This window comes from Zeus faber (assembly GCF_960531495.2).
Source record: "Zeus faber genome assembly, chromosome: 18".
Lineage (NCBI taxonomy): Eukaryota > Metazoa > Chordata > Actinopteri > Zeiformes > Zeidae > Zeus > Zeus faber.
The window spans coordinates 10,221,157-10,235,337 of NC_137210.1; the positions used below are offsets into that span (position 1 = coordinate 10,221,157).

General features: G+C 44.2%; 2 protein-coding genes across 5 annotated transcripts in view; one reads left to right on the forward strand and one right to left on the reverse strand.

Annotated features, from left to right (window-relative positions):
• The window catches only part of dgkh (diacylglycerol kinase, eta), a gene marked incomplete at its 3' end in the record, with an annotated part of 48,748 nt that extends 41,821 nt beyond the window's left edge, over positions 1-6,927 (reverse strand). For 2 of the 3 annotated variants that reach the window (XM_080019243.1, XM_080019241.1), the window contains exons 1-2: positions 3,224-3,463; positions 2,103-2,276 (exon numbers count right to left, since the gene is read on the reverse strand). In XM_080019243.1, coding sequence (XP_079875369.1) covers positions 2,103-2,276; positions 3,224-3,373 — 324 coding nt within the window. In that variant the 5' untranslated portion in view covers positions 3,374-3,463. Of the gene's footprint in view, positions 1-2,102; positions 2,277-3,223; positions 3,464-6,905 lie in introns of those variants that run through there. The other variant, XM_080019242.1, reaches the window with a different exon arrangement.
• vwa8 (von Willebrand factor A domain containing 8) overlaps positions 5,677-14,181 on the forward strand; it is a 62,805-nt gene continuing 54,300 nt past the window's right edge. For both annotated transcript variants that reach the window (XR_013844643.1, XM_080019240.1), the window contains exons 1-10: positions 5,677-5,919; positions 6,552-6,629; positions 6,843-6,973; positions 7,782-7,892; positions 11,353-11,520; positions 12,036-12,200; positions 12,348-12,397; positions 12,526-12,634; positions 13,284-13,388; positions 13,483-13,611. Coding sequence is in view for 1 of the 2 variants with exons in the window: in XM_080019240.1 (XP_079875366.1) it covers positions 5,781-5,919; positions 6,552-6,629; positions 6,843-6,973; positions 7,782-7,892; positions 11,353-11,520; positions 12,036-12,200; positions 12,348-12,397; positions 12,526-12,634; positions 13,284-13,388; positions 13,483-13,611 (1,185 nt within the window). In the remaining variant the exon portion in view is untranslated. The remainder of the gene's footprint in view (positions 5,920-6,551; positions 6,630-6,842; positions 6,974-7,781; positions 7,893-11,352; positions 11,521-12,035; positions 12,201-12,347; positions 12,398-12,525; positions 12,635-13,283; positions 13,389-13,482; positions 13,612-14,181) is intronic.

Consider the following 14,181-nt stretch of genomic DNA (forward strand, 5'->3'; position numbering starts at 1 on the left):
CGATCCCAAGAACCAAAGAAGGGTAGCTCATATTCATCAGCCCAATTTGTTGATAAATTGTGTTATGGGGGCATCCCATGTATGGCATCCCTGTGGGATACCATACAAAAACACACAAGGTGAGGCAAACGCTGGCACCCGGCCCGATCAGCTCCCTTTCAGACAGCGTTGCCATGGAGTCAGCCAATGCTGCAAGAGAGATGTGGTCGTCTCCAGCAACCAGAGATGGTGGGCAGGGGCCATGGACATACAGTAGACGCTGTGATTAACCTGGACTAAGTGGCCAAACACACACACACACACACACACACACACACACACACACACACACACACACACACACACACACACATACTCACACACACATACGTTTCCACAGATGAGCAAATAGCCAGGTGGAACAACACTCAATGAGCCAGTGCCGCTGCGATCCATTAGTACACACACCCACATACACACACACACACACACAGACGCAAACAGACACACAAGCCACACGCACACAGCAACAACCTCAATCACCCCTTGCACTTTCTTTTTTTTTTTTTTTTGGAAAATAACAATACACCGGACACACTGAGGGCTTCAACTTGGGTGCAAGTTATACTGCTCTATCAACACCCTATACAGCCGACTGTACACACTGTAGGTACTTCAGATACACCTATACCTTCTCATACATTACTGGGTGTGTGTATATTGCACCATGTAGTGTCTCCTAAATTCCAACACGACCCACTACCACCACCTCTCACTCTAGTCTAGAGAATGGAGCAACAGGTGCGTTAAGAATCAGCATTCAGTAATTATTCATACAAGTGCATGAACACCCACACACACACACACACACACACGCGCACACACACAAAAATACATACCCAAAGCCGTAGTCATCATCGCCCTCATTACAAGGGCCTAATCATAAGGAATGCACAAAGTGTATTCTCTAGAAGTTGACAGATGAAATACAGAGGGTAGCGAATACAATGAAATAAATTAACTATAAGTTTATTATTATATCATTTTATTCAATGGAACTGGGGATTATCAATTATTTAGAAGGGACCAAAAAAACTCCAGATCTAAGTCTAAATATTAATGTTAAAAGTAAATACTTTGTTTGTTAGATATTTTGGCGTGCTGAATCTTTTTTTCCCATTCAAATTTTGATGTTGGTCTCACATATGTACGTTCAACCTCACTCAATTGCATTGGCGCATCCTTATAATAAGCAGGTATAAGCACATAGGAGTTAGTTCTATATTCTCCCTGTTTTTTTTGTTTTTTTTACAGTGAAGGGCTCTTGAGTGAACTGCATACCCCACAATGCAACACCACTTGATCCACTCAGGTCAGGGAATTTGCATAAGAAAGGAACAACCTGCCAACCCGGTGCACCAGTTCATGCCCGAGCCTCTAAATATACCGCTTGTATTGAATAATTTAGGCACGGTGGAGTGGAGCAGTCAATAATTAAGTGAATACATGGGACGGGGAGCAAGAGCCGTATTTACAGTGTCAAAAGTAAAGTGGCCAAGACTTTTGGGGTGCAGGAGAAGGAACAGAGCAGCGTCCTCTAACTCTAAAATCTCAGATTTTAAGCTTGGCGTTTGTTTCGGATTGTAGAATATGAGATATGAACTGAAGATTATATACAAAAACCTTTCTGAAAGGAATATAATCCTGTAATTATATAATTGCTTACACAGAGAAATGTGCTTTTTAGTCCACAGATTCACCTGTAAGGAAAGATGTGCTGAAGATTTCACATAGAAAACATGGAATGCAATCAAGACTTGTAAGACGTGTATAGTTCATAGCAAATTCAAAATTGACTCACGCATTTACAACCCGGTCGTGGCACTATGAAAGGAATACTCAGCATCAGCTGCAATATTTGGCATTGATATGAACAGCTACAGCAGTCTACGGAGTTCAGAAATTGCATTTCTCGACTATATTACACCGAATCCCAGACCATATAGAGACTCCTATCGCGATATCGATACCACAACGATACGTCGTGATATAACGATACAACGCACAGCCTACAGGTGTCAAACCCTTTCTTTTTTTGCAGAGAGAGGGGGGGTCTATCTTACCTTGCTGCGGAGCTGCCCGGAGGTGGACACCTTGCGGATCAGTTTCTGGGGGCCCTCCTGCTCCCCTTCGCTGTCGGAGGACTCATCCGCGGCTGCGGAGCCGGCGGCGGCCCCCAGCACGTTGGCGTGTATCCCCGCCGCGGACGCTGGGGGTCCCCCCCTCCTCTCCGGCTCCTGTGGCAGGGAGGGAAGAGACCACTCGGGGTTATCCTTCAGATGTTCCGCCGCTCCCTTCCCCTCCTGGATGCGGAGGAGCGCACCTTTCCTCGCTGTCATTTCTCGATAATGAGGACTCCTTTATTACGAGGACCGACGCGGTGGCGGAAAGACGCGTAGGCTGAGACGCGCATGGGTGTACGGCATTGGACTGGGGATGGACCGGCACTGCCACTATAGGATAAACCCGCTCCTGTCCTATGTGTGCTAATGTTTTGGCCCCAGCCTACATGGTCGGTTCAGAGACTGCCTCCGATCCTCACCACCAGTCGGTGGACGTCGCCGTGGCAGACCCTAGCGGCTGCTTTACACACACGGGCAGTGTGGGTTGTCTGTAACACCAAATTAACGATGGGACGCCGCACGTGGAATCGAATCGCCGACATTTTACAAATACATCGATCGGAGCCCGAGCATTTTTTTTTTGCCCACTAACGGGGCTAAAGAAGTTAGTACTGACCGGTGCGCGTTTATAAATATCTGAGGATCTGTGAGAATTTGAGGTGGCTGAACGCGTTTCATTACATTAGAACAGAAACAACGCTTCATTAGTACAACAAAGTGCCCCATGTAGCGGGTGTGATGAAGAGAATATCCTAGAGATAAGACGAGCGAAGAGAAGAGAAGAGAAGAGAAGAGAAGAGACGAGAAGAGAAGAGAAGAGAAGAGAAGAGAAGAGAAGAGAAGAGACGAGACGAGACGAGACAGTGGGGGGAAATCTGGAAATAAACTGCGCTCCTACAAAATAACGCTCAAACACAAGGGTGGTTTACAGCAGAACACAGGCAAGCGAATAAACATTCATTCACATCACGTCATCCGATTTGGCCCCCGTGCTTAACCCACTCAGACTTAAACAGATTAAAAACTAAAAAGTGTCCTTTGTTGACTCGGAAATGACTGACCAGTTCTTCCCAGGCAGGGCTCCGGGTGTACTGATAGACATCCTCCATCGTCCCAGCACTCTGTCCGCTTCGAGGGGGGGAAAAAAAAAAACCGAATCGGGGAATGGTGGAGGAATGTGAAATCTGGATAATTACTCCGCCACCATTCATAGAAGCCCCTGGTCAATGAAAGGTTGTTATTTCTCACTAGCGGGCGGCTCTCTACTGCTCTTCCCAGGGCTGAGCCCCGGCACTCCACGTGATAAGTGTCAAACCCGCTGAGGAACTGCACGGCACGGCACGGCACGAAAGAAAAGCTCATGTATGTGACGTCATCGATCCGGTGGTATTCCAATTTATCGTCCAGATAATTTAACAATAACCCCTGGCCTTTACCGAATCGATTTATTATTATTATTATTATTATTATTATTATTATTATTATTATTATTATTATTATTATTATATTTACGGATGTGGCACGCACAATATGTTATTATTATGTGCTGTTCTACCTACTAATACTATGTTATAACATGATATTGTATTATAATGTAGGCTACTATACTATCTCATAATATACTTTATTATAAGATATCGCTACTGCTCGGCCTCCTCATATGTTTTAAGTCGTGTACCCAGTAAAATAGTTTGCTGCTCTTGGCCAGGACTCTGAATCAACGAGACTAACCCTGCAATATAAAGGTTAAAGGAAATAAAATCAATCATGACATATCGCATTATAATGTACTATATAACCTTATAATATAATATATCAAAACATTATTTTAACACAAACAAGACATTATACCGTTTACACAAGTATAGTACAATTATACACGATGAGACATTTCAAAATGGGGGAAATATTCCAGACTTCCTAAATCAACAATTCACCAAGAACAGAAGTAAAATAAAGCTGCCGACAGCAATGCACAGGGTCCAGTTTAGCCGTGGTAGGTAGGTATTACAGTTTTCCGAGGTTCCATATAACACACCAATTTATTGAAAAGTTGGCCAAAACATTTGGACAAAACAACAAAACAAAATATCACAGTATTTATAAAGATCACACGACAGGTATCTTTGTAGTACAAATAAAAAGCATCTTCAGAAATTCAAAGGAACAGTTTACAACTTAAACAAAGTTGTATTACAAAAACAAAGGCCATCTTCAGAAAGGTAAATGAATCAGTCATTCACCTTCATTTTCTGTTTTTTATGACTCTTTCAGCTTTTGTGATATTAGTCCCCATCCTCCAAAGGTTCACTGAATCTCTTGAACTTGAACTTGAACTTCCTGTGTTGAGAAAGCGCCTTGTGTGACCGATTATAGTTTTCAGGGTTTAGTGAAACGCAGCAAGAGTTCCAGTTTTCAGAGTTCCCCATAAATGCAGCATCGGCTCAGGTTGTCCGTCTATGCATGTTGTCTGTGAGCGCTACGCGTTCCACAAGGCTGGAGGCGAATTACCCGAGAGATGAAGCTTGGGGGTACAGTATATACCGCCGGATGATGATGTCACAAATCACCCCGGCTTCTGAAACTAATACTGAACAAACAAACTCAAATCGCGTCAACATTCTTCTACTTCCCGTTCATTTGCAACACTTTTTTCCCCACTCATTTCTACTCCAAATCGACATAGATATTGATCAAACCAGAACAGCGTGATGGCTGAAACGTCCCGGTTTTAACGAGACTGCAACCATGTCTGTGCGTACTGCTGTTGCCCTGTTTCAGATACTTTTAGCACGAAAAACGCCAAGAAGATTATTATTATTAATAATAATAATAATAATAATAATAATAATAATAATAGAAACAGAAGAAAGAAAAAGAAAGAAAGAAGAAGAAAAAGAAAGAAAGAAGAAAGAAAGAAACAGTCTTTATTCGTCACGCAACACACCACACTACAACACATGCTTGCACACACACACACATGCACATGCATTGATGGTGGCCGGTGAAATGGATCCTCTGCTTTTGACCCATCCTGGCTTGTCCTTCCTCCGGGGGCACAGCCAGGAGCAGTGGGCAGCATACGTGGACGCGCCCGGGGACCAGGTGTTAAGTGTCCATCGCTGGTCAGACGATGATGGGTGCATGTTTTTGAGGTGGGTCCTTACTGACGGTAGGTGGAGAAAACCCCATGCGAGCACGGGGAGAACATGCAAACTCCACACAGAAAGGCTCCTATTTGGGAGATAACCCGCCGGAGCACGGTGCCAACAGCGCCCCAGGCGGGAATCGAACCCAGGACCTTCTTGCTGTGAGGCCTTAATAATAATAATAATCCGAGCAAAAATGAGGGTTCCGGCCCGGCTGGACCCGGACACCACTCGACAATACTGTGAATGAAATCCTGGATTTAGCGAGGCGGAACAAAGATCTGAGATACGGTGTCACTACGGAATACATAAGCCGTGGGACCACCTGGTCCGTCATTTATTATCTTCCGCCTGCGGCAAAATGACATGACATCGATAATGAATTCAGCATGAAAGAAGCCCGTGGGAGCGTTATTGGAAAAACTTCGTGTGTTTTGGATACTGTTTTGCAAACCCATAGTATACCGAAATGCATTCTCAGATGTTGTGTAAAAGCACGACGGCGGCTGTCGCTGCGAGGAGACTGAGGAATATCCTGGGACCTGTGCTGGGGAGAGACGGCTGGACGTGCAGAACCCATGAGGTCAAACTAGTCAACACGTCCTCAGGTAAACAGATGGAACCCGGGACAACCAGAACACCCACACCGAGAATATAGCATCCCATAATGTAATCCATAAAGTGATCCAGTATATGTCAAAGATCTTTCACCCCCATTGGCTGATGATACAGTATAACAAACGTATTTCTCACTCTTTTTCAGCACTATATTATTTTATTGTTATAAAAATGTACTCGCAGTAGACGTTCGCATTCTATATATATATATATATATATATATATATATATATATATATATATAATGTGTGTGTGTGCAAACTTGCACACTTATCCATTTTGACAGTGAATTGTTGATAGAGGTTTTTTTTTAATCGTTGTTTTTCCATTTTTTTTGTTAATTCTTATGTTTATGATATATTGCCATTTTTCTAGTGTTTAGGAAATCTATAGGTCTTGTGCACATTGCCATTTTATGCGTTTTTACAATTATGGTATGTTATTATGCTATTGTTTGATCTCTCTGGGTCGTTTGCCGATTAGTTGAATGGTTATTATGTACAACGTATTTTATTCATACCTTTCCTGTATGACTTTTGATTTGCAAATAAACTATAACTTAATATTTATCAACATTATTGATAAATATGCAAAAAACATTCTTGGCTATGTATCCTCATAGGTGAGACAGTGAAGATAGGAGAGCTCTCTTACAAGATCAAGACACCACAGAATCCAGAACTTGTTCCAGTCAAGCACCGTATGTCATACTGGGTTTCAGAAAGATGATATTATCATCAATCCTTTTTTGTGACAAGAATATATAATTCATTAATACATATTAATGATGAGATGACCGATTTCTATTTGGTTTATTGTTTAATCTATAGGGATATGCATGTACATGTGCATATGCCCACTTAAAATGCCATGGCAAAAATTCTGAAAGCATCATTGTGGGTGTATTGGCCAGTTTCAGAATCGTTGACTCAGACAGTAGCCCAGCATCTGCGATGGATCATGCAGAAAGACCTACTTGGCCAGGATGTGTTTCTCATTGGCCCCCCAGGACCACTGAGGCGCTCCATAGCCATGCAGTACCTGGTCAGAGAACACACACACACACACACACACCCACACCCACACCCACACTCACACTCACACTCACAAACACAAGCATCTTTGCCAAAGCTTTGTTGTCCTCAAGGGTAATCTTTTTCGGATGCCAAAAATCAAAGTTACCATGTATTGTTTCCTTTTTGTTCACTTTTTATGTTATGCATAATTAACACGTATTACTTTATATGAGCTGATGATGTTGAGTATGAGTGAACAACCTAATATTTAGCTGAAATATACCATTTCAGTATTTTGATGAAATTGTAATTAAACAAACAACTAAATATACACAAAAAATGTTTATATATATGGAGTTCACATTATTCCTGACATGTATGTCATCTAAGGATTGTATTCTGGTCAAATTCAACAGTTTTTGATATGTTTCCTACCATTTCAAAGCTAACATTTCATACAATTTCATACATTTCTACATGAACTTTGATTCATCAGGTGGCGTGTACCACATCAAGGACTCAGAAATAATATTTGATTATATTGTCAGAGAATGGACATTGATACTTGATGTGACAGAACCTGTTATCATGTCATTGACAGGTTTAACTAAGTTTGGTCATAAATTCTGAGCACCAGTTTGCCTGCATATATCTTTGAATCATTATATCAAAACACCTAAAAAGTCCAGATTGCACTGTCTTCCTAAATATAATTGCTAAGTGAAGAAATACACTTCTGACCACATCGATCCAGTGAAAGGTTACCTTGTATGCGGATTTATAGTGCTGGTCTGTGTATAGTGCTGGTCGATGCCTGAAGTCTTGTTTCTGCCCAGGAGCTGACAAGGCGTGAAGTAGAATATGTGGCTCTGTCCAGAGACACCACCGAGACAGACCTGAAACAGAGGAGAGAGATCCGCTCAGGCACAGCCTCCTATGTAGACCAGGTAGGACCACACAGCTGTGTGTCAAAATGTGTTGGGCTACATGTACTGTATGCACTGTGGACCGTTCTTTTTTTCAGAATCAATCTGTCAGCAACATACAATCTATTTATAAGTTAATTGCCCTTCTTACATTGGCCCAGAGACAAGATGAAAACATAGTGTTCCATGGTCAGTATGGAGAACAAGGCATGAAATACTCGAATTGGACACTGTCAGTCATGGTATATTAACAGAAATTCATACATTAGTAATTCTTCTGTAGTGTTGAGGAGGAACGTATAGCCTCTCATTTATATAATCTCCTCTTCAGAAGCATTCTGTCCTCCCGCTAGATAAGTGTTCATTGGGTAATTAATGGTAGGTGAATATCTGGATCTGATCTGTACTAACCTGTTGGACCTGTAAGTTACTGTAGATAATTTCTAGACACAACTTATTTTTCTTGTCCACATTGAATCAACACCACAGCTGCCCTAACCCTTCCTATTCCATCCAGAGTCTTTCCCATTCCACTTGCTTGATCCAAGAGGATTTTATGCAAACACACAACCCCCGCATTCAGCCCCGCGAGGGCTGTGTCAGTCAGGTAACCATGGAGACCACCAGCTCCTTGTTACCAGGGCTCATTTCTCTAAGGACAACATCAGATCCCCCTCTATCTCTCTGTGTGTGTGTGTGTGTGTGTGTGTGTGTGTGTGTGTGTGTGTGTGTGTGTGTGTGTGTGTGTGTGTGTGTGTGTGTGTGTGTGTGTGTGTGTGTGTGTGTGTGTGTGTGTGTGTGTGCGCGTGTGTGCTTGCTTGTGTGATCCAGAAGAGGCCCCATCCAAACACAATCATTAAACGTAGTTGCTTGAAGTCAATGGTGGCAAGTGATGATTTTATCGTGAGGTGCAATAATTAACATTTAGACTGTTGTGTCATTCCAAACTAATTAGCACATAACTGCATCTGCTTTAAAAATAACTGTTGCATAAGGGATCAGACATCTCTATGGAAACAGAAAGACATGTCTTTTTCCTTTTACTTAAAAAAAAAAAAATCTCTGATTTTTTTGTTTGTTTTTAACCTTAGGACCACACCCTTGATTTTGGTGGAATTGGGGGAACTCCCTGTGGCTCCATAAATTTGTTGTTCTTTCTGTGGCTCTGGAAGGGAGGTCAGCCAGCATTTACTAACATTTGCCAGTCAAAGTTGCTTTTTCGTTGATCGCATAAAAAAAAAAACCTTTTACAGAATCAAATTGATAGACACCTTGCAAAGTCGCCAAATGCTGTAGAAGGCGCACATGTATAACGATTTTCATTTTCACGTTGCCACTATGGTCAAAGTTCAAGAAGCTGTCTCTGAATGGTTAACTGTTTGCTCCCCCTCTTCTGCCATGTTCCACCAAACGGTCTATCTGCTGTAGGAGATGCATATTCTGTGCTGGATTCGGAACCACAGAACAAACAAAGCAGAAGAACGCTTCAGGCCCACCCCTCCCTTTAAGTTCTCCCTTCTCAAGCGGCCCCCACCTTCTCATCAAAATGAGAACAGGTGTCTATTGTTTCCATGGAAACTGTTCTTGAATAGCTACAGCTTTACTGATTGGACTAATTGGTGTGAAGAATCATCTTATTTCTGCAGACGGGGGGTGCGTGGTGCGTGGACTGGTGTAAGAAGGATTGGAAGAAATTGCTGGAGGTTCAGTGGATTTTGTGGGTGTGCGCATGAGTGCGCACGATTGTTTGAGTGTGCCCGCATGGATGTACACAAACTTGATTGCGTGCTCGCTCACATGTGTGAACGTTTAAACGATGCTTGGGTGAGATTCGAGAGAGCCTCTTGTTCTCGCAAATGTGGGCACCTCAGTGGGAGGTGTGTGTGTGTGTGTGTGTGTGTGTGTGTGTGTGTGTGTGTGTGTGTGTGTGTGTGTGTGTGTGTGTGTGTGTGTGTGTGTGTGTGTGTGTGTGTCTGTGTGTCTGTGTGTGTCTGTGTGTGTGTGTTTTAACTATAACATCCAAGTATTCCTGAGGGCCGTGGGCTGATTTGGAGTCCTATATTCAGACTTTATGTGTCAGTCCCTGCGCTCCCTCTCCTCCTCCCTCTCCCTCCTGCTCATTTTCTCTCTCCCTCTTTGACCCTGTCTCCTCCAGTCGCATCTCTCCTCCTCCCCCAAAAACCCACATGTAGGACCGATATAGACATACTGTAGAGAGGGAGGGATGGATGTAGGTAAGCGCAGCCCATATCTCCTCCATCTCCTACCAGCTCTTGCTCATTGGCAGGCTGTTATGTCACTCAGCTAACCTCAAACCTACATGCCGCGGTCGCTCCTCGGGCAAATGGATCTGTAATGGAAAACTTGTTTAAATTTGGTGACACCATATCTAAAAGTTTTGTTTTCTTTCCCATGGCATTTTTCTGACTAAAAGTCGGTTTCACCAAGTGGATGCATAGGGTAATCGGAGTTATCAATCATTACCAGGGTTATGTCATTTACATGCAAACGTGAAGAGTACAAAGTGTCATGCCGTGAGATATTTAAGTTCCGAAACACAGTGTGCTGTGAGTGAGAGATTAAGTGTGTGATGGGACATTGCCCTCTCTGGATTTTCAGTCACCAACACAAAAACAACAGCCTGTTTGTGCCCCCCCCCCCCCCCCACCACCTTGCCATTCTGCGTCATGCGCATTTCTAACAATTATGTGATTACAGTGTTGGTGCCGAAAATGGATCTGAAGTTTAAATATAGAGCATCTGGTCCTCACTATAGTTTTATGGCTCCACTTCCCACACAACCTGCCACGTATTTACATGTTAACCTAATTACATGGCCACTCGCTTTGCGGTCCACCCAGACAGCTACGGTTTCCTGTCTCTTGACGTCACACCAGGCTTTTTGATTTCTGCAGGAATATGCGAGGCAGCGTGCGCGCATACACATCCACACACACCACACACTGCCCCATTACCCATGTACACGCGCCCGAACACTCCTAGGGTCATTCACAAACTTGGCTAACTCAATGTAACTTTTACCCAGTGTGGCCGGGGTGAAAAATAGACCTTCCTAAAACAGACCAGGCTGTTTTGAAGTACAGTTTTGGAGGCCATACTGAACACAATATGCAGAGGACATCCTCAGGAAGGCTTTATGGCTGGGCCCTTGTTGTGTAATGGAGCATGGGCAGTAAGGGTTGATGGAGGGTAAGATCAGTCTTTGTGTCAAATGCTTTTAACTGCACTAGCATTGCTACAGGTCCAGAAGCTGCAGAATACTTTCTTTATTATCATTATTTCATAACTATGACTGAAAATGATCAATTTTTCAATAATTCTCATTTTAAGTATCTAGCCATTAAATGAATCCATTTTACCCAGCCTCTCTTTAAGACCACCCGCCAGTCCCGCTATGCCAAATGATTTTCAGGGTATTGATTCAGCAGTTATTGATCCGTCTATTCCCTCCTCTCCCCAGTGCGCCGTGCGGGCGGCCACCGAGGGTCGCGTCCTGGTGCTGGAGGGGCTGGAGAAGGCCGAGAGGAATGTGCTGCCTGTCCTCAACAACCTGCTGGAGAATAGGGAGATGCAGCTGGAGGACGGGCGCTTCCTCATGTCCTCCGAGCGCTACGACAAGCTGCTCCAGGTTAGTTCAGTCACACAGCTCTTAGGCTTGGCTGCGTCGTATGCACCTGGGTCCAGGATGGATGATAGTCATGCATGCAAAATCAGTCCATTACCACTTCATGGGTGGACATATGAAATGTTAGGGACTGTTCAGGAACAGAAATAATGACCTTAAAGTACTGACACCGGTACAGGAATTAGATATCGCAATATCATTGTATTGAATCAGAGAACATCCCCAAATCACCGACCAAGAGCCATATGGAACATGATTTTCATGCTTTTTTTTCATGCTTTTTTTTGACACAAGGAAGCATGTTAGATGTCAGTCAATGAAAAAAAACCTCACGTGTCAATCATCACTTTGACAAGATTCTATACTGTTAAATAAATCGATCAGACAATCTCTTGGTGTCAGCCAATACCTAATGTTCAGGACTTGGCATCGATATCAGTAATTTAAATCTATTTTAAATGCATTTAACATACAATCTTCTCAAAATACAACATGGCTCCCGACTTGACTTGTTCCAGGAGCACACCAAAGAGGAGCTGGACGCCTGGAAGATCGTCCGCGTGAGTGAGGACTTCCGGGTCATTGCTTTGGCACTTCCCGTCCCCAAGTACAAGGGCAACCCCTTGGATCCACCGCTGCGCTCCCGCTTCCAGGCCAGAGACATCTACTACCTACCCTTCAAGGTCAGAGGCAAATGACCTCAGAGCAGCAAACATCTCACTGATGTGCTTTTATTCATCCTTATTTATTAATTTTTTTTTTCCCCATATGATTTGTACCACCATACACTTTCCATTTTAAACTCCTCCCCTCTCTGGTTTTCCTATCAGGACCAGTTGGAGCTGTTGTACACAGCGGGACCAAAAATCGCCCCAGAGAGGTGGATGCCTGCTTTCCTGTCTTTCGTGCCACCTCTCCACCGATTTTGCTTGCTTGTTTGGGTGATGTGGCACTATTCTCTTTGCGTGTTTCTGCTTTGAGCACCATGGTGTTGTTCCATGTCCACAGAGTGTCCCAGCTGCTCTCCCTGGCCACCACGCTGTGCTCACAGGAGTCGTCCACACTCGGCCTGCCCGACTTCCCCGTCGACAACCTTCCCCCCGCTCTCCAAATGCTGGTGAGGCCCCCGTGCTGCGGCAGGCATGCTGAAAGTAAACGTACTGCACCCCTCATTGTGCGGGAGGAGAAGAGAAGCGCAGAGTCATGAAAGGGGCGGAAATGAGGGGCTTGAGAAAACAGGAGGAGAAAAGATGCACAAGCAAGAGACTCTGCTCCCCTAAGGCCCGGTCACATTTGAAATAGGCTGTGCGTGATACCCAGGTTTCTACTCAGGTCCTTGAGGTGCTTGAATTTCTTCCTCAGAAATGGAATTGTCTTTTTTTTTTTTTGGGAAGTTAAAAGAGTCATTACGCCGACCGTTAACAGGTCTCTCAGCAACGGCGACTTTGGCCACAAACATGAGCCCAGATGAGGCACAGACAAATACAGAAGCACAATAACACATCTACTCCTGCCTCATGACTCATAGGAAACCATGCAGCATCTCTTGTGTAGCAAGCGGAAGCTATTTTGGAGAACACTCTCCCCTCCCTGAAGCTTCCCCTTCAGAGGTCAATGCAACCCAAAACTTTGTTTTTTCCTTTCGGTCGCCGCCACAAATTTTCGAACACAGCTTATTGGAGTGGCTGGAGTGTGTGGACTTACTAGACATTGCTGTTATAAATGCTGGTGTAACCGGGGCCTGATACTCTCTGCTTTCGTTGCAGAATGTTTTCCCCATGCTGTCGTCCCAGCAGCTGCTCCAGCGACTCTACCCCTACCACAGCATGCTGGCCAAGGAGGGATGCAACGCTGTGGAGGGCGTCCTCAGTGTAAGGACACGCACATACACAAGTAGATGTGGATGATAAACGAGATTAACTATCAATGTTTACTCAAAGGCTTGTTTAACTTTCTGCGTTGCAGAGATTTGAGCTCTTGGACAGGCGTCGGCAGCTGGCTCCGAGTGCCGTGAGGAGCGTGTCTCCCGCCAGCGAACAGCAGCGTCTGGCAGATGTCACATTACGCATCGGAGACGAGGACGTCACCTTCCAGGTGCCCACAGGAACCATGGGAAGGGTGTTGCTGTCGTAGTGAGGATGCCGCCTGTTTCTGCGTGGGCAAAGCTACAGGATGTGTTAGAGGGAGGGAGAGCGAGATTTAGTTTTATCATGACTCTGATGTCAAATTTGAAATAAATATTTGGGACAGAACAGAGGAAATCGACTGGAGTGAAGGAGTCCAATCTCTCATGGAGCTCCTTTTGTGATCTGAAAGTTCCCCTGATCAACCAGAGGCCGTGGCCCAGAAATGTTATGAGTGAATGAAAATATACTTATTTTTCGCCACTGGCAGGAAAGAAGATTTTACACAGAGATATTCATTGTCTTTGTCAGACCGCATGCTCACACTGAGCGGGTCTAATCTGCGGCCCAGCCTCCTTATCTCTGACCACAAGTACAGAGTGGAGTCGACCACAATTCTCCAAGGAGAAGCCTCCTCTCGCCCGTTATTCCACTGTTGCCTCGATCAAAGAGGGAAAAAAACAAAAGTCTGCGCTGGTGAATGAATCACGACTGGAGGGGTTTACAGAGGACAGAGATAGTCCGTGTAGAGCTCACAGCC